The 22,454-nt window shown below is 49.4% G+C and overlaps 1 protein-coding gene across 2 annotated transcripts in view; it reads left to right on the forward strand.

The window, feature by feature from the left end:
* Positions 1-114: 114 nt before the first annotated feature.
* Positions 115-22,454, forward strand: part of NUDT3 (nudix hydrolase 3) — a 30,579-nt gene continuing 8,239 nt past the window's right edge. Inside the window, exons 1-4 of one of the 2 annotated variants that reach the window (XM_084301833.1) lie at positions 115-571; positions 13,050-13,160; positions 20,951-20,995; positions 21,773-21,857. In XM_084301833.1, coding sequence (XP_084157959.1) covers positions 473-571; positions 13,050-13,160; positions 20,951-20,995; positions 21,773-21,857 — 340 coding nt within the window. In that variant the 5' untranslated portion in view covers positions 115-472. Of the gene's footprint in view, positions 572-883; positions 1,109-13,049; positions 13,161-20,950; positions 20,996-21,772; positions 21,858-22,454 lie in introns of those variants that run through there. The other variant, XM_084301832.1, reaches the window with a different exon arrangement.

The raw sequence follows: 22,454 nt of genomic DNA on the forward strand, positions 1-22,454 counted from the left end.
CCTGCGGAGGGGAGGGGGGAGAAGCGATTCTGGAAGCCGAGCTGCGCCGTCTGCGTAGCGGCCGCGCGGCGAAGCGCCAGGGGGCGGCCTCCGCCGCCCGCCTCCCCCGCCCGGCGGCTTTGCGCCGTTTGCGTAGCGTGCCCCAAGATGGCGTCGCGGTCGTCGTCGGAGGCGGCGGCGGTGGCCGGAGCGTTGGCGGCGGCTTTGGCGGGGCGGCTGCAAGCGACGGGAGGGATGAGGCGGCCGAAAGGCGGCAGCGAGTAGCGGCCGGCTCCCGGCCCGCGGGAGAAAGAGGCAGCGAGAGCGAGAGACTTCGCGGGGAGGCGGGTCCCTGGCCGTACTCGTCCCCCCCCCCCCCCCATACCCCGGCCTTCCCCGCCCGCCCCTCACGGGAGCCCCGGCGGCTCCTTCCCGGCCCCTTCAGGGCCTCGCCGCGCCCCCGGCCGCCCCCCTCCAGCCCCCGGAGCGGAGGATGATGAAGCTCAAGTCCAACCAGACGCGCACCTACGACGGGGACGGCTACAAGAAGCGGGCGGCCTGCCTGTGCTTCCGCAGCGAGAGCGAGGAGGAGGTGAGGGGGGGGCGGCGGGCAGGGCCCGGGGGGGCTGGGCAGGGCCCGGGGGGGTCTGGGGGCACGGGGGGGCTGGGGGAGAAGGGGCAGGGCAGGGGGAGAGGGGAGGGGGGAGGTAGAGGGGGCAGGGGTGTGAGGGTGAGGAGGGGCAGGGGCATGGGGGTGGGGGGAGGAGGGGTAAGGGGGGAGCGGACAGGGGTGTGGGGGCAGGGTTAGAGGGAAAAAAGGGATGGGCAGGGGGGGAGAAGGGGCAAAGGGGGCACAGAAGGGGCAGAGGGAGAGGGGTAGGGGCAGTGCGTGCCCAAGGCTGGGGATGGGGCTGGGATCCAGCCCGCGAGGTGCAGCTGGATGCCTCGGAGCAGCCTGGAGCAGGACGCTGCCCTGCCGTCCCCTGTGGAGCAGCAGCAGGGATCTGTTGGAGGCGTTTGCACACCGGTGGGAAAGTTGGGGGGCTGCACGCCCCCTCTCTGCATTACTAAACACAAGAAAGCTGCTCAGAACGAGAGCCTACACGCCTCGGGGTGGTGGAACAGCCTGGTAAGGAGTGTTGTGGCACGGGATGGGGTTTGGCAGTTGACTGGACCAACCACGCTGGCAGAACTTCAGTCCAGCACATCACATGAGATAGGAGAGGAAACCTGACCTTGGCTTTATAAAAAGAAACTGGGATAAAAGGGGACTGATGGAGTGCCAGAAGTTGCTGTCCAGAGAGGCTTGGGAGGAAGTGGGAATTAAAGGTAAACTGTTTAGTTTGCGAGCAGCGGCGTTGCTCAGTGCTCCTATTGTCTGCGAACTTACCAAGAGGAACTTTGCTCAGATCTGCGTTTTGCACAATTCTTTTTTAACACGGTTTTGACGTGGGCTCGCAGTGCTGGGGACAAACCAGGCTGCAGGTCTTTTTTTGCTTCTTACGGAGTCAGGCGCACCTCGTTTCATTTACTGCCTCCTGAGTGGCAGGACTAAAGGCTTTGTTCTCCTGATTATCCTATTTGTAGCTACAGGAAATCAGACGGGAATGCAGACGGTTCACTGGAGGAAAGTAAATTAGCATAGCGTTCAGTTATTAGTTAACGTGGCGAAGGAGGCTGAGCAGAACCTTTGTAGCTGTGCTGTCATGGTGAAGTGTCAACACTTTGACTCGAAATGATCTGAAATAAATAAATATATCCAGCGTGTTTTGGTGCAGCTTGCGTCGTAGCTGGTCCTTCCCCTGACTTTCAGGGAATTTGTGGTACTTTGAACTGACTCTAAAGAAGAACGTAATCGCGTTGTGTAATGATACTGGGGCTTATCAGCACGCGTGGTTGAAGGCATCCGAGTTTTCTGATGCAACTTTACACAATTTGTGAGGCAAATGTGGCAATTCCTCTCAAGGATTAGGTGTTTGGCCATGTTTGATTACGCTCTGGTTAAGAATACAAATGTAATGTTAACAGCTACCTGATGCAATCGGCTGCTGCCTCGCCGTTGGTCTCTCTTCTACATCTCCTCGATCCGCAGAGTGCCGCGGACTGCAGCTTGCTTTGGGGCTGGGGGCTGCTGTGGGGCTGGCGACACGAAGGTTTGTTAATGGGAAAGTTTCACAATGCTGACCTGAGCTGGGTGAAGAAGTACAAGCGAACTCGTTCAGAGGCACGCTGACTTGGGACAGTTTCTCGCAGTGTAGTTTAAGCTGCTGTTTGTTTAAGGTTGAGATTTTTAAGGCTGTCTCTGTGTCAAAGTTGTGGCTGGCAACAGCGTTTAGTGGATTCCGAGTCTCGTTTAAGCTGATGCAACCTCAGTCTTTAGTTTGTAGGACCTAGGGCAGAAAAATCCCTTTCCAGCTGCAGAAGCAGGAGTCAGGAGCTGGCTGTCTCCCTCATCATGCCTTGTCATTTCCACAGGTCTGCTACGGACGCTGCAAACGCAGCCCTGGAAAACTTCCTACGTACCAGGGCAGCGTGGGCTCTCCCTGAGCGCTGTTCTCCAGCTTTAGGTTTGGCCACCCTGGGTGTTTGGCCCTTCCCGTGAGCGTGTCGGTGAGCTCAGGTAGCTGCTGCTCCCTGCGGTGACATGAAGGAGCACTGAGTGCCTCGTGAGTGGTGCTGTGCGGGGTGTCCTTAGTTGGAGCTGGAGTTGGCCTCCCGAGGACATCACGCGGTCGTTCAGTGCTGCTTTTGTTTTATTTATGGTGTCTGTGTATTTAACGGAGGGCTGAAGGTGCGTTGGGCGCTCTCGGCTCTGTGCCTGCTTCCATCGCTGGTCGCCAAGTGGAATTGGTCAAGAAATTCATTTAGGAAAGCTATTACCAACCCAATAGGTACCAGGGTGGCTCCTTGTGCAGATCTGCACTTCATCGTAGGCCAGGAGCCATGTAAATCATGCTTGTATCGATAATTTAAATCAGCAGGGAAGAAACCTTGATTTTATCATTTTTTCCTAATTATTTTTGGTGTAGTTCTCATTTGCTGATGTTTATTTAAAGTTCAATTAATTTGAGATAAGCGTGCTGCTCTGATCTCATTGCTGCTTGTGCTTTTTCAATAACTGGAAATGTGTCATCAGTCCACGTTCAATTACATACTTCAACTCTGAAAATATGCTTTTGCTCAGAAAGATTTCTTGTTTTTCATTTTCTCTTGGAAAATAATACTTTGGTGCTAGTGCTGTTATTCAGTATTGATTGCTTCTATTTAAATGGAAATTGAGATCCATTTGAAGGGTTTCTCCAGGCAGGGGGAAAGAAAAACAGAACCAAAATATGTTAGTTAAAGATCTCTTAAACGGATTTTAAATAAATAAATAAAGGCCCAAGGCCTTTTGATAAATAATTCAAACTTGCAGTGCTGAAGTGTGATTTGCTTGTAGGCTGGGCTGCTTCTGGTTACTGCTGCTTTTAAGAGCTTAAGAAACGGTAGCTCTTATCTCTTGCTTTTCTCCTTCCCTCCCCACTATGAATTTAAAACAAAAAAAAGTTTTTCTCTTTTTTATTTTTTGATCCCCTAATTAGTTCCTGAATTCAACAGTCTTGTCAATGAACAAGAAGAAATTAGAGAAATTCTGTTTACGCTTACAGAGGAGACTGCTTGTTTTTAGGTGTTTACCCCTTGGCTCTTCAGTTCACAGGCTTAATTTTCTGTAAAGCCTTGGCAATAAATGGAGGTTGTTAGAACAGCACGTCTTTCGTTAGGCATTATATTTGCAAAAAAAAAAAGAGGCTTAGCATAAAAATTCCTTGCTTCTTTTTTAGTTAAGTGATTTATTTTTTCCGCACGCTGCTTGAGGATGCATGTTTTCTCTGTACTGGGTTGGGAAGCTTCCACTTCTGGACATGAAAGCAGCTCTGGAACATTTCTGGAAGACCAAACGTTGGGTGAAAAGCTGCCTTTGTTACATAGGCCTTTAAAAAGCAGCAAAGGGAGAATTTAAGAATGAAGCTCAAATGGGGTAAAAAAAAAAAACAACAAACATTTCTTAATTGGGCTGCATGGAAAATCCGTATCTGTGGTGCTTGTTAAGCACTGAGGCACGGCAGAGGGGTCTCTGGGCAGGACAGGGAATCACCAGGATTAACTGAAAGGTGTGAGCAGGCTTCAGAGAAGCTGGCGGCAGCAGAGCCCCAGGACTTTCAGCTGTTCAGATGGGGAAACCTCCCCGCGTATCTGCTGCTTCTGGGAGAGCAGAGAAGGGGAGCGTGCAGCTCAGGAGCTCCCAAGGCCTCTGTTCCCTCTGAAATCACCTTTTATTGCTTGGGAGGTCAGCGCCTCCCAGTCCTGCTGTGAGGGTGTTATTTTTAAATAATACAAGCATCTTTCTGTGTAGACCAGCTGTTTCACTGAGGAAGGGTTCCAGCAAATTTCCTAATGCCGTACTATTACGAGGCAGATGGAAGCCTGCTTAGCGGCAGCATCTCTGGGTTACGTTTGAGCAGAACTGAAAGGAGCTGCTTGGCCTGAAGTCCTGCGCTGGTGGAGCTACAGGTTGCAGCACGCCTGCATTGTATCTGCTGAAAGGACAAGCCGCTCGTTAACAACTGGCATTTTTCAAAGACTTCTGGAGGAAATGCTTCGAGAAGAATAGCATCCAGGGCTGGTTGTCCTTTTTTTCACTCGTGAATGGAGCCTAATTTAAGATGAGAACTCCGCACTTTCACACGCCGTCTGCTCAGCGCTCTGGCTCCGCGATTTTCCACGTGTGCCACACCAAAAGATACGGTTTGCAGCCCCGCACCGACCCTGACTGGGGGAATTACTTGGCATGCAGACGAACCTTTCTTTCTTTTTGCTTCTCCTGGGTCAGCTTTAAACCCAGCTGGTGTGGCACAGCACTTCTCCAGCCTTAATGGCAGGCTGTGGTGCTGACCACGCGGTGCTCCTCTGCCATCCTTGGTGCGTTTGCTTCGATATAAAAATATTATTAGCTGCAGCCACTTGGAGTACTTTGCTGCCTGGAAGTAAAGGGAGCTCAGCATCATATGATCATCGAGTGCCAGTGCAGTACAGTCTCGGAGTCCCCGTTCCAATGGCTCAGCTTGACTCTTTACCTTCCCTTCAGCTACACAAAAGGTTTGTGGTTGAAACCAAATAAAGGTCTCCCTGTCTGTTGCTAACACATTGCCACATCCCCAGTAGGATATAGGCCAGTTTAGAAATAGTTCTCTTGTTTGTGCTTCTCCTGCCCCTCTCTGCTCTGCTGGTAGCTGGTTTTCTCCAAGGCCAAGAGTTTAAACTTCTGCAAAACCGAGCTTTCATCTAAAAAGGGGTTTCTGGCTTTTCACCAGGGAAGCCTCCACGAGCAGTCTGACGGGCAGCTCCGTGCTCTCTTGTACTTTACCAAAGTACAAAAGGATGAAAGTTGTTAAATTTTCACTTATCTTACTGGAAGCTCTGTAAGCTGTTGTGAAACTGGAGAACTGAGTCAGTCTTCGTTCTGTTGCAACTGAAGGAAAGGGGCAAACATGGAGAGGGTCCCCTCAACCCTCGTGTGTGCTGAGAAGGACCCAGGAGCAGCGGCTCTGGTGGCACTTGTCTCTTCTCCTGCCAGTTCCCTGAAATCCCTTTTGTCTCTGAGCCTCTTACTGTCTGACCAGAGGCTACAGCTTGTCCCTGCCTTTCTCTCCCCATTCCCGTGTGCCACCACTGCTCTGTTATGCTCAGGATCAGTCCTGGGCCGGGTTCATCACGCTGCCCCGGCTGCAGAGCCAGGTACGAGCGGCTGGGGCTGCTCCCGAAGGCTTCGTCTCTCCTGGGCTGGATGGTTGTGGGGTACAGGGGAACCTCTTGCCCTTCAGCAAAAGGAAAATAAATCATGTGCTTGGGTTTTATCATTACGCTGTGTTTTTTTTTGTTTTGTTTTGTTTTTTGAAATCAGGAGACTCATCCTAATGCTGGGCTGCGTGCCTCCGCGGTGGGGTCTCCCAGAACAACTGGGATAGGACAAAAAGAGGAAGCTCACAGGTCTACCTTGTAAATAATAAACATCAGCGTTCAGGTGCTGTGTATAACACCCCGTAACAGGGAAGCAGGAGTCGGTTTCGTTAACCTGTAGCTCTTTTTCACTCCCACTGGGTGACTGCACAGGCTGCTCACGGTTCTTTCCCACGCGGTGCATGCGTGTGTCAGGGGCTGTGTCTGCAGCTCTCTGCTGGGCAGTGCCCAGTGCACACTGACTCTTTGTTCTCAGAAATTTCACGTTAACGTGTAAAATTCAGAGGGATACAATTACCTACTGGGTAGGCTTTTTTTTATTTTTCTTTTTTTTTAAAAAAAAAAGAAAATTCAGATGGTTCATGTTATTTTTACTCTTACCCACTTGGGCAGTTACTTTTTCTTGTGTAAATAACGTAATTATGCTCTATGTAGAATTAATTACTTATATTTGAAAAGCTTCTCCAGAGTTTTTGTGGCTGTAGGTATTTTCTGTGCTGTGTTTTATGAATAGGGCTTGTTAAGCAAACCAGGCAGCGTACACACAGGCAGCTGCTGACGTGCAGCCATTCGGTCTGTGCAAAAATACCAACTCCCTTCATTTTCCTTAGGAAAAAAAGAAAAAAGACGGTGTAAAAGCTAGCATTCCTCTGGGAGAAGTCTGCCTGGAAGAGTTGTGCAAGAGCTATGTGGTGACCGGAGGGGTGTCAGCTGCACCAGGAGGTTATCGGGGGGCTCTGGCTGGGAGTGCCGCCTTATCAGCCCCGCGCTGCCGAGGCGAGCGGCGCCGTGCAGGCATTTCGGGTGCTGGCTGCCCCTCGTCCCCCTGGACGTGTCGCAGAGGAGCTGTGTGGTGTAACTGGGATGCGGGGAAAGGACTCTGGGTTGTCTTGCTTCAGTAGGAGTTAGCGGGCACTCTACAGTTACAAGCGATGTGTAGTAACAGCAATGTGACCCGTGGCATTTTGAGGCCGGCATAGCAGCGCGGGGTGATTTATTATTGTTATTCTAAGGAGTAGCCTAAAAACCAATGGGATTTTATTTTTCATCTTGGTTATAACTCTGTAGGTATGATCCAAGTACTTGAAATGACCTGAACCTCTTCCAGTTCACCTCTGCCTCCTTTTTCTAGGCTCGGGCTTTCCTTTTGTCAAGATCTGTAGCGTGAACAATTTCCTCCTTGAGCTTTCTGTCATTAATTTGCTGCCTCCGTTTTCCTGATTGTAAGTCAAATCTCATCCTGCCACGGAGCAAGGTGTGGGTGCCTGTGGAAAAATAACCTTTGCCTAAGAAAATGTGTACTGCTGAGGACCAGCAGAGCTCCTGCAGGAACGTGCTTTTCCCGTTAGGGTCAGGACGGGATTTTTCTGCGGTTTGAGGTATTTCGGTCCTGCTTGTACTGGCTGGAAACATCGCCGTGTTTAAAGCTGGCTACAACCTGCTGCCCGCTGCGTGCTGGGTGCCGCGGGGCAATGTGCTGGCTTCGTGACGTGCCCCGAATAGCAAGAGGGTGGGAGAAGCCGTCCCGCAAACCCGGCGCTCCTCGGCACGCTCGTTCGGGCTGTCAGGAGCTTGGCAAAACGTGGGGTTTGTGGTAGTGTGAGCAGGGCTGTGTTTCTGCCAGCTAAATGGGAGGCAGGGGGCTTTGCGTGGCTTTGGGTGCCTCTCTCCTCCTCCTCTTTCTCCTCCTCCTCTTCCTCATGCGCTCGGTTTGTCAGCCTGGCGTTCGCAGCATTTCATTTGATGCAGTCAGCCCCTGGCTCTGCCAGATACATGAGCATTAACTGCACTAAATACACCTGGGGATTGTGAGAGCACTCCCTAGCTTGGGGTAGAGCATCGGAGGTGGTTGTGATACTGGACACACAGAGCTGTACCGGCTGCAGCGTCCTGGCTGGGCAGAGGACGACTCAGAGCATTGCTAGCAGAGCTCCGAACTGCAGCATGCAGAGCCTCCTGTTACATCGAAGCTTTCAGACAGGCAGATTGTACAGGTGAGAGCCACTGAAGTCAGCCTCCTTCCCTGCCAGTCCCACTGGAGTGTGGCATGGGCCTGGTGCCCCGATAGGGAACACTGAGGCGTGACATGAGTCTGAAACGTCAGGGGCTTCGTGCTTGGGGCACGGCACGAGTACTGGGGGAAAAGGAAAGGAGAGCCGGAGGCAGTTTGGGTAGCTGGGAGCTATGCGTTGTTTTCTGGCAGCAGAGTGGTGCTGGGCCACAGAGCACGTCTTTAACATCTTGTCTGCTGCCTCGTACCGGGCAGGGCTGCCAGGCTGAGGGTCCTGGGCTGCCATCAGCTGGGAGCCTCCTTTCCTGGAGGATGGGAGGGAAGACGGCTCATTGCTAATAACACTGGAGGCCAGCTTCTAATAACGTGGCAGCTCTTTCAGTCTTTGCCGCAGTGCTTCTGTGCAGCCTCTTTCTAGGAATCGGGTTGCCTACAATGTCGCCACTGTTGTTTTATTGATGGGAGGTTGCTGTTGTTTAAATCGAGCATCGCAGGGAAGGAGCCGGGACTCCCTCCGTCCCTGTGCTGTTTGCGAGAGGGAATCCTCTGCCTTGCCTTGGTTGCCCGGCTTTTGCTTTCCATTCCTTCTGGAAGACAACGCGATGTGGAGAAAAGCAGCTGTGCGTAGTTAGGTTGTGGTAAGGTCAGCATCGTGTGCCGGGGGCTCGCGGGTTTATCCCAGTGTCAGTCTCGGTTCCCCTTTCCCATGGCTCTTCGGGCTCCGCACGGGGATCCGGCAGCTTTAGGTGCCTCGGCTGCTCCCCTGCCTCCTCCCAGGGAAAGCCTGGGGTGGGTGTTGGTTCTCTTTGGAGGTTGTTGCCGTTAGGGCTACAGATCAGGAGCCCCTGCTGTAGGCTTCAAACTCTGTTTATTTTTCTGACCTCTCTCTTATTTCATTGATTGTGTCTGAGAGCTACTTCTGGGCTGCCGTGCGCCTTGCCAAGGAGGCTTGTGTTGCTCATTTCCCTACTTTGAAATGACATCATTGTCTTTCAAATCCTGGAAAACAGAACTTGGCTGGGTGTCGTGACACCTGCAAATGCTTTCCCACCAAGACTGGGCTCCAAAACCTGCCCCCGAGATCTCAAAGCCAAGAGTCTCAAAGCCAAGAGCCTCAGCCCCCATTGTAAAGACAAGACGTAAACCTGCCTTTGCGTTTTGGCTTGAATGAAACCAAAAGTCTAGGCTGTATCTTCTCAAAGGTGCCAGTGGGTTGCTCTCCAAGTCTTCCTTGAGCAGAGAGGGGACCCTTGGTGCCTTCTGGAGGGTGAGGGAGAAGTGGACGTGAATGCAGGACTCCAAAAAGGGGCAGCTTCACATTGCTGCAGCTTCACACTGCTGCAGCTCTGGTGTTGGAGGCTGCCGGGCAGGACGGAGGTTGCGTTGCCCGAGGTGAGGGGCGCAGATGACTCGGCTGCACCTTACAGATTAAACTTGTGCAGTTCCAGTTCTGAGAAATCTGGTGTTTTCCTCCCTGCTTTTAAGCAGATGTCAGAGATGAGTAACAATCGCTCTTTTTTTATGACGGTTTTGATTAAAATCTCTTTGTTGCTCTGTAGACAGGTGAATGATTTTATGTAATAAAGAAATTCACCAGCAAAAATGGAGGTAGCAGGGATGTGAGGTAGCAGCAGGTACCCTTTAAAAGCTGTTGGTTTTATCTTGTAGAACTGTGTTGGAGTAGGCTCCGTCTAACTGAGCACTTGAATAACGTTCTTGTAGTGCCTTGTTGTAAAGTGAAGGGGTAGCTGCCATTCTCCCTCTTGTCTTTTTGGTGGAAATTAGAGAAAGATTCCAACCTTTTTACAGCAGGAACACAAACTCACATCACTCTCCTGCAAGGAGACCCTGCTCTGCTGGTGTCTCCTCCTGGCCAGGTGTGTGGTGTCCCCCCAGCTATCGGGGCAGAAGGTCTCTGCTGAGGATTTCTTATCTGGGAGGCAGCGTTCAGGCTGGGCCTCCCACACACGAATGGCTTTCAGCAGCTCTCGTGTTCCTGGGTTTGGGGCTGGTTGTAAGATCTTACGGCCCAAAGCTGCGGTTCAAGTGACCTTTTTACTGGGCGCCTTTGAATGCGTTGCAGGTCCTGGGACTCGGGACGTTTTTAGATGTGGGGGCTCGGAGTACGACAATGTCTCACCCTCCTGGTGAACCAGCTCCCTTTGTCTTGGGGGAGCTCATTGGGAGCAATATCCTGTTTAAAGCCGTTTTAAAAGAATGACCTTGTAGGGCATGTTTCCTGCTCTCTCTTGATGGGATTTCCTTTTTATTAAACAGGAAATAGTCTGATTACATAAAAGTGTGAGAATGACAGGTTTTTCCTTCCCAGCGAGGGTTGTTCATGCTAATTCTATTTAGAAAATGCTCAACTGCCAGACCAGCTGAAGTTAATTTACTTTGCCTAAAACTGTTGTTTACACCTCAAAGTTCCTACTGGTGCGTTGGTGAAGCATTGTCTCAGCCTGAACAATCCAGCAGCCTTTCCTTTAGAAGTCTTTGTACAGCCGTTCCCTCAGCAGATACTTTTTCTCACAAGTGGAAGGTGGCAGGAGTTCAACGCCGTGACCTGTGCTCCGCTGGTGTGCAGGGAGCTGCTTCTGCAGCTCTGCTTTTTTTCTTTTCCTTTTCCTTTGAGCTGGGACTCTGCACTGAAACCAGAAACTGCAACCGTGAGTCTTCCGTACCGAACAGGAAAGGGTCTGCATGAAATGGCTGTGACTTCTAACTTTGTCCCCGGAATCACCTCCTGACCTGGAGTTAGGAATTTCAGCCCAAGCTCTTCCATGAGTGGTGCTGGTGATGAGGCAGGGTGAAGTCAAAAAAGCACTGCAACGTGATGGGAACAGACACCGGGGGAAGGTGGCACAGGGCAACTGCACACCCTGCGTGCTGAGCCTGCAGGGGCTGTGGAATCGCAGAATATCCAAGTTGGAAGGGACCCAAAGGGTCACCGAGCCCAAGCCCTGTGTCCCCACAGCTGACAAAGCAGAGGTGGCTGCTGCTGGGCTCCTCGGAGCCCCAAAATCGCTGAGGATGAGTGAGGGCACGCTGCCTGCGTAGGCTGGTGATGGTCTGCGTGCACTGGGCGTCTGGGGAAAAGGAATTCTGCCTTCCCCTGGGGAAGGCCAACGCCACGGGGTGTTCATACAACGTGGGTGCTGCTCCACCACATCACATGGCCTGCATGATGAGCAGAGCAGGGGCAGTGGTTAGGCAGCTCCATTAGGAAGCTGCAGGACGAAGGGAGCCCCTTGGGCTTGGCTCATTTTGGCCTGCGTTCTGACTGCCTTAATCCGATAGACGGGTGGGGTAGTGCTCGGGGATCGGAAGGGGATTGCTTAGTAAATGATGCTGCTTCACGTCTTGCAGGGTGGAGGTGTGGGTTCTGACCGAAGAGGAGGCTTTGAGGCATTATAATTAGTAGGATCCACGGAAGGCTGCTGATTAGGGATGTTCTGACACCTGAGAGCCCCCAGTGTTTAGTTCCAGGCTTAGGAAAGGTTAGCCCAGCAGTTGCCAAACGTTTGTTGTGACCCCTCTTCAATTTCTGCCTTTAGCTTTGCTGCTCCTGCAGCTGATCGTGGTTCTCCTCAGCCCTGCCCCAGCCCGTTGGCCACCCTTGTGCCTGGGCCCCAAAAATGAAATCGCTTTGTGGGGTGGTCAGCTGGCAGCTGAGAGTTTCCAGAGGAGAAAAGTCCTGCAAAACTCTGAAATCTCGAGCTTGTTTCTGCCTCAGACGTGTAATTCTGAATTCTGTAGGTAGATCTCTTCTTGATAATTAGTGCAAATCTTTTCCTATGCTACTGGTAAATCAACATTTACACAGTAAAGCCTGGGACTTTAGTGCCTGGTGCAGTTTAACTTTGAAATGTCTGATTGAAACTGTTACAGCTGGCCTGTAACCTAATTGGACTGGTATGTTGGAAAGTTTCTGGAGCAAGTTCCTTTGGCTGGGAGCTTTGTGCCAGTGAAATGATGAAGTATAGCATGATGACTCTAATGAACAAGCTTTGTTTAGAGAGCTGAAAAACAGTATTAGTTTTGTTTTTAGTTTCCATCTCTGCTCACGGATGTATTGCAAGTAAGTTTAATAAGCACAGTGCCTCGGGATTCTTTGGGAAAAGCTTCATCCAGTTGAGCTTGTTAGCTAGCTTTTTGTTTCCAAAGGACAGCGAGGAAGTTTAATAAGACAAAAAGAGAACCGTACCGAGCAGAATTACATTGGGATAAAGTGTTTCAAGAAATACCCCACAAGGAATGCTTATGAAAGATGACTGCTGTGAAAATGGTCGAATGCGGTTGAATCGTTTTCCCGATGAAAAAACAGCCCGTCCACCTCTGCAGCCCTTTGGCAGGGCTTTTAGGTGGTTTTATTTAAACTTGTATTTTGCTTAAACACCCCCTTGGACAACCTCATCCAAAGCCCAAGTAACCAAGTGCTGGCCCCAGAGCTGACTGAGCTCCTCGGTGCCTGCTACAGAGGAAGGGGCAGGCGGGGAGGTTGAAACCCTTCCTAAAACAATTCCCTGTCAGGTTTTTAGTGGGCAGGTACCTGCCTGGTGCATATCATTAATGTCACTGCAGAGGTAAGCGAGGCCAAAGGTCCTGATAAAGGTAAAACAAGGAACTTGTGCAGAGGGTGGAGGTGCTGAGCAGCTCCTGGGCAGTCTCGTACTGCACGGCACGTATCCCCAGCTGTCAGCCCGTGCAGTGACTGGGTACAGCAGCTCTTACAGCGTGCGTATTGTGGTGCTGTCTCACATAGCAAACTGTTGGTTTGGTATGCAGAGGCTTAATTTATTCTTCAGTGCTCGAGAGCGACGAGAAAGTAATGGTTGAAATAATTCAGAGTGCTGGAGTGCCTCGTTGGCATTGAGCACGCAGCCTGCACAGCTGCCTGCAAGGGGGTAAAGAAATCGCCTTGGGAAGAGCGGAGCATTTCCAAGGACTGGCGTTGGGTTGGAGGTGTGAGAGGCTCAAAGACACCTCTCCTCCTGCAGCTGGGCTCTGAGAAGGAGCGTTGCTGTGAGCTCATCCATCAGCTGTGCTCTGCTCTCCGCAGGTGCTGCTGGTGAGCAGCAGTCGTCATCCGGACCGATGGATTGTCCCTGGGGGCGGCATGGAGCCCGAGGAGGAGCCCAACGTGGCCGCGGTGCGAGAGGTCTGTGAAGAGGTAAGGACCTGAGGAGAGCAGGGGCTCCTGGAGCTTCGCTGCTCGGTGTTGGATGGGGCTCTGGGAGGGTTCCCAGCACTCCAGCTCGTTTTCACGAGGTGGAGAGAAATACAGGACCACTGGTAACACCCACATTGTACGTGGGAGGGAAACCCTCAGAGTTACAGATGGGAGGGAGTCCTAAATACAGACAGCATAGGAATGTAATTAAGGCTCTTGTTTGGCATCGACTTCTCCTCTCCTGAAAGTTTTAACTGATAATGGATAAAACGAAGCTCTAAACTTTTGATACATACGATGATGTTCTCTGTTTTGTTACCTTTCTGTGAGGTATGCTTTCCTAAAAGAACTTAAGAAAAAAACTTTGCTTTTGTGGAGCTAATAATTAGGTATAAAATAGAAACAAGCCCTTATGAGCCACTGAAGACACCCCAAGCGTCATAGGAATGTCAGTAAGTTTTGGTTTACTGTATATTTTGAGTTTTCTATGAATACCAGAAATTGATTGGAAAAGTTACCATAAGCAACAATTTCGGATGTGTTCATGGCTTTGTTTTTGAATTAGAGCTGTTTCAGAAATGGGGTCAAATAGCAGCACACGTTGAACTGTATGGAGAAGGTGTGTGCTTCTTGTAAAGCTGGAAGAACGTTTTTTTTAAAGGATTTTCAAGTCAGCAAATGGTAGTTGATTACACTGGACATAAAATTGGTCTTTAGAACTGAATATTATCGAGTTGGAGGGATGCATGGGTTCAGAAACGATTAACTGGTTATGTATGGATGACCAAGTAGGTTCCTAGTTACATAAGGAAGGATTAAAATGCTTTCAAGAGGGTTATAAATCTTTGTGCTGTAGAACAGAAATAAAGAGCGAATTGATGGGAGTTGGAAGGAAGCTTCCCCAGTAGCTGCTCTATTTGTCTTGTCTGTCAAGTTCCCCCCGCAAAGTACTTGGCCATACCTGTTGCTTTCTAACAATGTTTGATATTTGGCCTTAATGTGGCAGCTCCTGAGCTGTGTGTTTCTCTTGGGATGCTTTTATAGTCCAGCAGTTTATCAGAAAGCTATGAAGCGACACAGCGACTTTCTTTTTTTAGGTCTCTCTAGTCCTGTGGATTCCTGCTTGCAAATTGTGTTTCCAGCTTGTAGTACAGCGCTGGCTTTTTTAGTAACACAGTAATCAAGCCAAAGTGAGTTTAACCAGAACAACAGAAGTGTTTTAATTACGATATTTAATTTATTACAGCCTAATCGTTGTTAATAATTAAATTATTTGCTGCAGAAGTCCAAGGTTCATTCAGGAGATGCGTGGCTTCGCCTTTCACATCCCTAAAATAAATCTGTATCGACCCTCCCTTTCTCAGGCAGCGCAGAGCTTGGAAGAGTTGCTCTCTTTCCATGACAGCTCAGTGGCTGAAAGGAAGCCTTGGCACGGGCTCAATCTGCAGCGAAGAAACTGGTTTGGGCTGGCTGAGATAATCCCCTCTCACTCAGCTGGTGTTCCCTCGCTCACGTGGACTGGTGCCGAATGAGAATGTAATTCAAACTGTGGCAGCCTGGCAGGGTTGAGTCATTCCCAGCGAAGTGCCTCTCCGCTCGAATGCCGCTCGACCAGCAGTAAGCAGCTCCCGAGGCAGCAGGAGGACGCCCAGAGCCCCTCGCCTCGCGGCACCGAGCCCTGTTTGATGTGAGTGCAGGGTGGGAGGCTGAAACGCGGCCATCCAAACCTATAATACCAGCCTTCCAACAAGTGGCCTGCAGAAGAGCAGCCTGTCGTGTGTAAAATTACCCGAGCTCTCCTGCAGCTGATGATGATTAGGCTAGCTGGCACAGGTGGAAAACAGGGGCCAGCTTTTATTTGTGCCTTCCTCAAATGTGTTTGTGTTCCAGGACTCCGCTCATGCTGCGTCCACCGAATTAGAATGTGCATCAGCCGCCTTCGGCTCGGCGAGCTGTTTACTGTAAAATGTTGCTGGGGAATGTGCGTGCAGGAGGGGAATGTTTGCTCTGCTGCAGCTGTGCTGCTGGAAAGCACTCGTGCACCCAGTTTCCCAGCTCGTGCTATCGATTTGGCAAGGCGGTGTTTTTAGGAGGCTCCTTGCTGGGCAACTGGTGTGCGTGCTAGCTGGAGCTCGCTGGTGTGAATTAGGCTGTTAATCCCTATTCGTCCTTTCACGTGAACGTAGGCTTTTTCGGGGAGGTTGCAGCAGAGGCTGCTTTCCCTGTAGGTTTGAGCTCTGAGCTCCTCTCCTGGGCCTGGTACGTCTGGCGGTCACGAGGAGGCCCCAGCTTAGCTGAGCAGATGGGTTCTGCTGCTTGTGTTGGGAGAGAGAAAATCCCGCGTCCCCTGTGCCTGTGAACACACAGGAACTTTTATCCTGAAAGAAGGTGGCTCTTGTGCTGACCAAAGCTATGGCAGAAGTTTGCAGACTTTCTTTCGCTGCCTTTGGTATGCCTTTTCCATTTTAATAAGAGCCAGTTGGAGGAGCTGGAAGGACTCATTACCCTTTCAGTTGCTTGTGGTCTTTGAAGATGACAATAGGCTGGCTTTTCTCAATTCATTCTTTCTGCATGGTATGCATTTTCTTTTTTAAAGCACGCTTCCCCCAAACTAAGAATTTTAACTTCTGCATTCACTCTTAATTCCACCGTGTGTGTGTTTGAGCCTGTACACGTGATTGCTGCAGCGATCGGCACTTAGAGGAATCTGACTTTTTCCCTCCTTGCTTTTCAGAATTTTGATGTTGCTGTGCTGAAAATAAAACGTTAATTCTGAGTGAAACCTGTGATCCCTTTGGTTAGTCCTTGTCCTAGTTTGAGGCAGTCCTTATCTACAGTAAGCTGTGCCAGCAGATGTATTAAAGCAGACAGGTACCGACACTTGTCACGCTCACCATTGTCTGCATGAAATGCGAAGTGACTGAGGTCTTGAACATTCTTTCTAGGCAAAGCAGCAGTAGACAAGCAGGCTGGTTCTGAATGAGAGCAGTGTTTCAGGATAAAACTGCTTATTTCTGACAAATTGTTGAAAAATGAGGTAGTCGGTCTTACAAGGCTGCAAACGCCAGGTATGTTGTAAGGTTCCCCTTCTAAAAAAATGATGTGGCCTTTTAAAACAATAGTACCAATGTAGTATAGTTGTCTTCATTCTTGGATTTTTTTGCTGTTGCATTCTCTCCCCAAAATTAATTTCATGTTGGGAGTAAGGGTTTTTTTTTTATGGGTGTGAGCAACTGGTGAGGAACATGTTTTAGAAATAGATGCCTTAAATTAAACTTATTACGGAGCGACTTTGAAGAAAGCCTCCACATTCATCTGTTAAACCCAAAGGCATTTAATTTTGCACTTCCAGCATCTTTCACATCCTGACCTTTAAATACTTAGCAAATGTCAAGTTCTATAAAGCTACGAGCGTGTTAGTCATGCTTTCTTCATGGGAACCAAAAGCCAGATAAGTTGTGCCTCATCTGTGATCAAACAGGCAATTGATGCCGGTATCAGAACTGGTCCGTCATGCCAGCACTTTGATCTGGTCGCTAGACAGTAGCTTTCCTCTTAAATGTGTTTTATAAATAATCTGTTCCGTTTCATGTGTTTTGGGTGTGATGTAGGGTATGAATAATGACATCTTTCAGTGCTAGGGAAGAAGGAAAGATAGGAAGCCCCGTATCTTTATTTTTCTTGGAAATCCCACGTCAGGGACCATGAATGAATGAATGACAGAGGTGATTGCTTTAAACTCTTAGTGGATTTAGGAATGTTCAGTGCAAACAGACCGAGTTCACTACTGCCTGCTGCCTTGTGTGCTCGGACCTCAGAAAAATGAGTGCAGCGTTTGGGAGCTCTTCGGTCTGTTAGGATGCCTCATAAATGCGAGAGTATATTGGTTGTATTGCAGGAAAGGGTTAGGTGGGGAAGTATAACCCTCTCTGAGGCACAAGGAAGAAATTTTGCCTACTTGCTGTAATTGGTGTCTTTGGGACTTGTCTAAGCTAGCAGTCCTGGCTGTGATTTACTGCCTTCAGTGCTGCAAGTGCTAGAGCAAAGATTTGGGTGTTTTACCACAGTCCTCTGGCCCAGCAGTAATCTATAGTAGATGCAGGCTTTGAGCCTAATAGAGCAAAGTAAAATAGCTGAAATTCCAACCCACATTTTCCTTAGCTCAGATGGAAGGAAATAAAAGCTGTCCCTAGGAACAGATGGTGTTGCTGCAGGCTGCTTTTTGCATCTGACCCGAACTTATTTTCAGCTTTGAAACCTGAACCTGCTGTTCTTGGATGTCTTCAGTAATTTTTCTTTATTAAAACAAGTTGTTCCACGAGCAGCAGAACTAGTAAAGCTTCATTTCCTCTAGATTTTTGTTCCTTGTCCTGAACGCCCAGCCCTCCCCTCGGGGCGTGCGGCAGGGGTTTGAAGTCGGGCACAGTTTGGGGCGGCTGGGTGTTGCTGACACTCGCACGCTCTTGCTAAGCCTGCCTCTCCCTGCAGTTGGGGCTACGTTAGGACTGGAAGCTGATTCGGGTCCTCCTTGTGCTCAGAGAAGGGATTGTGAAGCTGGCTTCGTGAGCTCTGTCTCCTTTTAGGAGTGTGCCTCTTCCCGGGGATGCTGTCCCTCATTTTATTTGCTGTATTCTCACACCTCCAGGTGGAACAGCTGCTGGTGCTTTCCTGCCCCTCTGAGGACGTGTGTGGATCCTGAGGATGGCAGCACAGGCTCCATGTGCGCTACTTCCAGTGCTTGGTGGGGGAACGAGAGCCCAAATAAATTGTGCTGCTTCTGCCAGGCCTGTCAGGGCAGAGGATTCCCGATGCGTTTACTACCGAGGAGAAATTCCAGAGTCATCTGGTGCAAATTAAGACTTAGATCCGGCTCCAGTCCTGGATGAGCCTGTGACTGCACATCCAACTTTCCAAGAAAATGCTCCTTGTGCTGCAGCCAGGGAAGGTGCTGAGGGCTGGCCCCTAGAGAAGCGACAGGCAGCGTGCTCCAAGAGCAGTTGTGCTGGTCGTTATCTGGCTTGCTTTGGTGATAACAGCCACAGATATTTAACTCTGGTATCTTAGGCAACTTTGTTAGAAACTAGTGGGAGACCGAGTTCTGCTTCGTGTTCTCTTGTGCCCTTAAACAAAGCCATGACTGTAGGGATTCGGGCTTGTGGTGTGCGGGTTAAGTGCTGTATCAGGAACTGGCGTAACTCAGCCTGGGTTGGATGTGTCCTCTAGGTTTTGAAAACTCACGGTACCAGTAAAATCGGGTTCTAGAGCCGCTGGACTGGAGGATTTTATGGTTAATGTGCTCTGCAGCCTTTAAGGCTTTGGTGCTTCTCACTTCTGTCATGGCCAACCTGAAGTTCATTGGAATCGATCCATTTACGTTGCCGCCTGCTACTGCGTGTGGTAAATTCATATCTGAAGGAAACTTGGGCACTTCTTTGAGTCATAATAATAATTCGGTGTGATTTTTCCTACAGCACATTTGTCTTGGAATCACTGTTCCTGCCTTTTTGGGTGAATACAGCTGGGCAGAATGGAGAAGGAGGATCTTGGTTTGCAGACAGCATTATTTTGCTCACCTCTTGGCTTAACCAGAACACCAGGCAGGGCTCCTCCTGCCTGTATTCGTTCAAGCATGCTTTTAGAGCTGGGAATAAGCTGCTTGGGATGCTGGTCGTGCAGTATTCCTGCTTCGTTTCCAGGCTGGGTAGTTGCCTGGAGATAAATTTGTCTCTAGTCAGGTAGGAGAGTTTGCTAAACCATCCCAACATCGACGGCTTTTGGTTCACTGCCTCTGCAGGTGAGGAATGAGAGCAGTAATTCATTAATATGAATCAATGTTAATCAATAACCTTCAGGAACAAGTAGAGAAAACTGGCTTAAGATCGTTATTTACCTAAAATAGCTGATTACACTTCACTTTTTAATATATTGATGTATGCATGTTGGGAAGGTGGAAGCCTTGCGTTCCTCTTTGTTACTGCTAGCTAACTGATAGGACTGCTTATCTTTTTAAAAAAAAAAAGCCAGCATTTGAGATTGCTTAAGGAGTTCTGTTCTTTGAATGAAATTCTTTTGCAGCATTTGCTGTCCAGTTCACTTCTGCGAGAGATCAGTCCAGGTTAGCAGCGGCAGCTCTGCAGATGAGGTAAAATCGCTCGCCTGCAAAGGTCAGAACCAGTTATCTGCCCCTGGTGCGCGCACACGCGTGCGGTGACCTTCACGGAATTGCTCTTTGACTCCAGAAATAGCCCGGTGGTTAATAGGCAGTGGCCCACCTATGGGCTGAGCAGGACGTCAGAAGCACCGGTGAGAGGACGCATTTTGCATCCAAAAACAACAGAAAAGGTTCGGCTGAGAAGCTGCTTCCTAGAAGCAGAGGTCAGGCAGCGCCTTGCAGGGTGGAGTTGGGTTCTGTGGGTGCTGGTGGCAGTGGGAGCCCCAAAGCCCTTTCCTCTCTTGGGGCGGCCCTGCCACCAGCTATTGTTAGAAGCAAGAGCGATGTGCACTCCGGCAGCGTGGTTCTGCTGGCCGTGCTTATTTAACAGGAGCCTACGTAGCCTTTAGTTAATGAAAGGTCTCCCTTTCTGAAAGCATGTGACTGTACAGCAGCTGCTGAGTAGCTGAACAAGCAGAACGCAGTATCCTGGCCGCTTAGGACAGAGAATTTGTATCAAGTGTGTAGCTCCCCTCACCCAAATAACTTTTTTAAAGAAAATAAAAAGCCTGACATGCTCAGGTCTGTATACCCAGGCTGCAGGAGCACTGTTTTCCTGAGCGGCTCAGGATGTGTTCCAGCTGCCGAAGATGGCAGTGAATTTACCTTCCAGACGTGGCTGGGTTGTGTGCCAGGTTGTGTGCATTGCTTCAGACCAAGTAAGTCATGGAGCAAAATGCCATCTTCTCTGGAGCACTCGAGCTCCAACCATTTACAGCCGTACAAAGAAGGGAATGTAAATTATTGGGAAAAAAGGAGGGGGCTGGGGGCAGGAGAGTGGGCTGGCATTTTGCATTCGTGCATGAGGCAGGCACCAGAGCAGAGAGGAGTGAAGCAGCACTTAAGGATAGGGACTTAAGGACTGAGCCACAGCAGCGTGTGGATGTCTAAAAAGTGGCAGCAAATCAGGTGAGGAGGGAAGGTGCTCGGTAGTAGTCAGGAGACGCAGCTGCTGCTTAGATCTCTTCTTGATTTGTCTCTGTTGATTCAGAAGCCTTCCTTCAATGGGTAACTGAGTTTTGTGGTGTATCAAAATGCGTCATGTTGCTGTGAGGGAGCTCACCTTACCGCTTTGCAAGTGTTTTATGTTTGCTTTTCTTTGCTCATGCGGATGGAGGATGCCCCGAAAATCCTCGAAGCTGTCATGTTGCTTTGGTAGTGTAGGGGGATGTCTTATATGTGCTTTGAAGGCATTTTCTTAAGCTGCAATTTTGCATAGGTAGTACTGCTAAACACCAGAGCAAATTTTGTCCACGCTTAGGCTAACCTTAGAGGAGATTGTGGTGGCCGTTCAGGTTATGTTAGTAACTTGTAAGAAGAAAAAAAAACACACTTTTTTTTTCCTCTAGACTGAATCCAAAATAGTTCGAATACAGAAAAAGAGAAGAAGTGCTGTGAATGCCTGCGTGGTTAGAGCTCACGATGCATTTGTCGTTTCTCCTGTGACCATGTTGTTCTCAGACTAACTGAATTACAGTGTTTGCTTCCTGCCCTGAAGGAACTGCTCCTGCACAACAAATGAGGAAATCTGTCCTGAGCTGTCGCTAAAGCCTTTCTTTTCTCTTTGAACTCTCCATAGGCTGGAGTGAAAGGGACGTTAGGAAGATTAGTGGGAATTTTTGAGGTAAGTTTGAGACGTGGTTGGGGTTGTAAAGTTTTAATGTATAAAAAAGGCACTGCTCCGTGTGAAGGAAGCGAGATAACTGGTTTGGAGAAAAAATTCAAACCCCTTGCTTAAATAAAAACTGAGCTTTTCAGTGGCATTGATCATCTGCAGTTTCGTTTGGCGTTACTAATAGTAATCCAGTACACCAGCGAATATTTCCAGTGCCTTCATACCTTCCTTGCTGCCAAAAAAAAGCCACCCATCAGGGGGAATGGGGGAATCAGTGGCCCTCAGTTTTTCAGCACCTGCAGTAGGCAGCTACCAAACTGGCCTCTGCAATTTGGAGAGGGGTCTGTGCCGCTGTTAGGAGTGCAGTGGGTGCTGGTCAGGTGCATCCTCAAGGGGCACCAGGCACCTTGAGCACTCTTCACAGCGGTTATCTCATTATTTCAGTTGTGTAAAGCAGATGAAAATATTCCCTGTACTTTTTTTTTTTTTTTTTTTTTTTTCCAGCTGAGGAACTGAGCTGTAACCATTCCCATCCACCAAATACTGTCTTGCAGATTAGGAGCTAGACTTTCTGGCTGCAACCCTATTAATATTTTCAGACCAGTCCTTTAAAATGAACCATTTTTAGTAGCTAAGAACTAATTACACTGTGAGAGAAACCTCTCTTCAGGCGTGGCAGCATCAGAGCTGCCGTAGGCAGCACAAGCTGTAGTCGCTGTGCCCCATGTGCCATCACCTTTTCTCTTTCGGTAGCCTTGTTGTTATCCTGTCCACTTTGCCTTCCAGAATCGGGACAGGAAACACAGGACATATGTTTACGTACTTATTGTCACAGAAGTATTGGAAGACTGGGAGGACTCTGTCAATATTGGTAAGTCCTTCGTGCTTGCTGGCATCAATGGGTTTGATGCAGACGAAACGCCAGCGCGGCGTCCCCCTGGGAGCTGCAGTCCTTGGGAGAGTGGTCGAGAAAAGCTGCAGTACCGTGCCCTCTGCTTGCTTGGGGAAAAAGTTGGGGTCAAATTGCTGCCTTCAGTCTGTGGCCCAGGAGAAGTCATTGCAGCTGTACAGCTGCCTCTACAGCAGCTTTGGGTTTAATTCTTGCACTGTAAGATCCTAGGCAAAGAGCATGAAGAGCATCCTTTCTAAAGCCAGAAGAAAATGTATGTGGGCAGTGTGGATCAATCATTCCCTGTCCTCTTTTAGAAATCTTTGCCTTTAAATCAGATTCCTAAATGCAAACGAACCTGTTGTTCCACGCAGGGTTTGCCAATAGCACTGCAGCACCTGTAGCTTCACTTTCCTTGGGCTGAGTTCAGAAATGGTTTTACTGACAGTAAGAAATGAGCGCTGCCCACTGAGAGTGAAGCCACGTGGAAAGTGTTGGAAATTGGGTGGTACCTGGTGCGTGTTGTCATGGGTTTTCCTGAAATGAGTATCTGGCTTAAACAGGGATGGCAGAAGTGGG

Source organism: Netta rufina, assembly GCF_964035555.1.
Source record: "Netta rufina genome assembly, chromosome: 26".
NCBI classification, from domain to species: Eukaryota; Metazoa; Chordata; class Aves; order Anseriformes; family Anatidae; genus Netta; species Netta rufina.